The 2,130-nt window shown below is 67.1% G+C and overlaps 1 protein-coding gene across 3 annotated transcripts in view; it reads right to left on the bottom strand.

Moving 5' to 3' along the window:
• The window catches only part of LOC113203402 (proteoglycan 4), a 48,448-nt gene that overhangs the window by 23,177 nt on the left and 23,141 nt on the right, over window positions 1-2,130 (bottom strand). The window contains exon 1 of one of the 3 annotated variants that reach the window (XM_026418061.2): window positions 77-371. The exons of 1 other annotated variant lie outside the window; for it this stretch is intronic. In XM_026418061.2, the coding sequence (XP_026273846.2) occupies window positions 77-275 (199 nt within the window). In that variant the 5' untranslated portion in view covers window positions 276-371. Of the gene's footprint in view, window positions 1-76; window positions 372-2,130 lie in introns of those variants that run through there. One more of the 3 variants, XM_026418060.2, reaches the window with a different exon arrangement.

Genomic DNA, 2,130 nt, shown 5'->3' with positions numbered 1-2,130 from the left:
CCCTTCCCCCCCTCCGTCATGAGCGAATGACGTCCCTATCCCCACCATCCCCCCACCATTTCGTCCATTTCGTCACCTTGCTGATCGTCGGCGACCTGGAAGCGCTGGATCAACTCCCTGACGGCGCGCACTTTGGGCGACTCGAGCCAGCGCTTCTCGGCCGCCTCCAGGCGCTCGTCGTCGGCGTCCGTCACCAGCTGCAGCCCCCGGAGCAGCAGCGCGCGCTGCGCCGCCCCCACCACCGCCAGGACCCGGCGCCGCCTCCGCCACTGCATGGCGCCTCTAACCTCACTCTTTCAAAAAGCGGGGACGCGGAGAGCCGTCGTCGTCGTGGTGCCCGCCGTCGCTTCCGCCCCCCACCGCGGCTGCCGGTGGACCCGGCGTCTCCCCCACCCCCAACAGAGTTGGCCCGCTCGATCGCCAGAGAGCGCCGCGGTCGCGGTGGCGCTGCCAGTGCGGAGAGCGGCGGGGCGTGGCGCGGCGCGGTGCGGAGCGCCCGGCAGCTCTGTGCCGAGCCGGTCGAGTCGTGTCGGGTACTGCACTGAGCGCGGCGCTCTAGCCGGGAGGAGCCGCGCCAGGGGCCTGCGGGCGGGGGCCCCAGCGAGGCCCCAGCCAGCGCCGTCCTCTCCCTCCCCAACCCTCCACCGGCGGGCCGCGCCGGGCGGGGCGGGGGCGGCACCGGGAGGGGGTGGGCGCACCGTCGCCTGCAGCTGGATTGACCTGATGGGGGAGAAGTTATCGGAGGGGGCGCGCGCGGGGGCTCACCTCGGGAAGGGGATGCTGTGGCTACGGAAGCAGCAGCCCTGCCCTCCTCCCCCGGACCTGGATGCTGGGGGTTGCTGTTCCTAACGGGGCCGGTGGCGCGGGTGAGACGGGGCGGGCGCTGAGGGCCGGTGTAGTGCTGGGCCTAGAGCCAAGACAGCCGGCGCCAAGGAGGCCACCACCACCTCGCGCCCCAACCTGCCCTGCCCCACGGCCCCGCCCTCCCCTCCAGGCGCCCAGGGCGTCGAGTTACAGCCAAGGGCCGCGCCGCCGATCACCGTGCCGGGCGTGCTCGGGATTAAACACAACACCGTGTCGGACATGGACGGCTCATTAAGGCTGTGTGAAAGGGGAGGGAAGGAGTCCACCGGGCTGGGGAGGGGGGGGGGGGGACATGGGGCATTCCTCCCGGTGCAACCAAACCAATCAAGGCGGGCGACACGGCGACGTCTGGGACGGACGGGCAGCGCGCTTACAAACATCCTCTGTCTAACGCACGTGTGTAGGAAATAGGACGTGAGGTACCCTGCGCGCAACACTAGCGCGGAGTATGTTACTCCCCCAGAATAACGTATCAACGGACTAAGCTTGTCAAAGTAAAAGCACGGAGCTCAGGTTCTTTATCCGCTTTCCTCTACCTCCCCCTCCAAAGACGCAGGCTTGGACGACAATGTGGCGACAAACGCGTCACTTTTTTGCCCCCTTCTTTCTCAGACACGAAAAAAAATAAGGCAGGTTGAGACAAACCTCGAAACAAACTGCTACACGGACAAAGTTTGGAGTCTCGGGGCAGAAAAAACAACTCAGGCCCTTGCCCGGCCCTATCCTGTCCCTGTCATGCACGCCCAGGACGGAGGGAGGGCAAGGAGGAACCTCGGGCCGAGCTGTGGGCCCTGCACTTACCGATGCATATGCATCGGCAGGCATCGGCAGGCGAGGCCCTCCGCACACACATGCACGGTGCACGGCAACGGCACGGCGCCGGCCAAAGGTGAGTGTATACCGGCCGTGGATCGTCGTGCTCGCGGCAGTGCCGCCGGGGCAAGGCTCGGTGCTGGAGATGATGGAATAATGGATGGAATATGTAGGGAGAGGGGAGTCACCTTGTCCCTCTCACACTCTCGGATGGGATGCAAACCAAAGCGCGCGCTCTCTCTCTCGCACACACAGTCTGACATCCCCTCCCCTCTGCATCTAGGAGGCCGGCGGCGGTCGCTAGGCCATCACGCCATCATTACCTGATAAGTGGCTCCCGCGGCCCGGCGAGGACCGCGGCGAGGACGCAGCGCGCAGCGTGCTCACGGGGACGGACGCACCTTGCCCCCCCCCCCCCCCCGCGTGCACTATCAGTCGCAGCATGACAGTCCA

Source organism: Frankliniella occidentalis, unplaced genomic scaffold (assembly GCF_000697945.3).
Source record: "Frankliniella occidentalis isolate FOCC.00 unplaced genomic scaffold, Focc_3.1 Scaffold14, whole genome shotgun sequence".
NCBI classification, from domain to species: domain Eukaryota; kingdom Metazoa; phylum Arthropoda; class Insecta; order Thysanoptera; family Thripidae; genus Frankliniella; species Frankliniella occidentalis.
The sequence above is the reverse complement of the archived record's forward strand: the minus strand, read 5'-3'. Positions and strand labels throughout refer to the sequence as shown.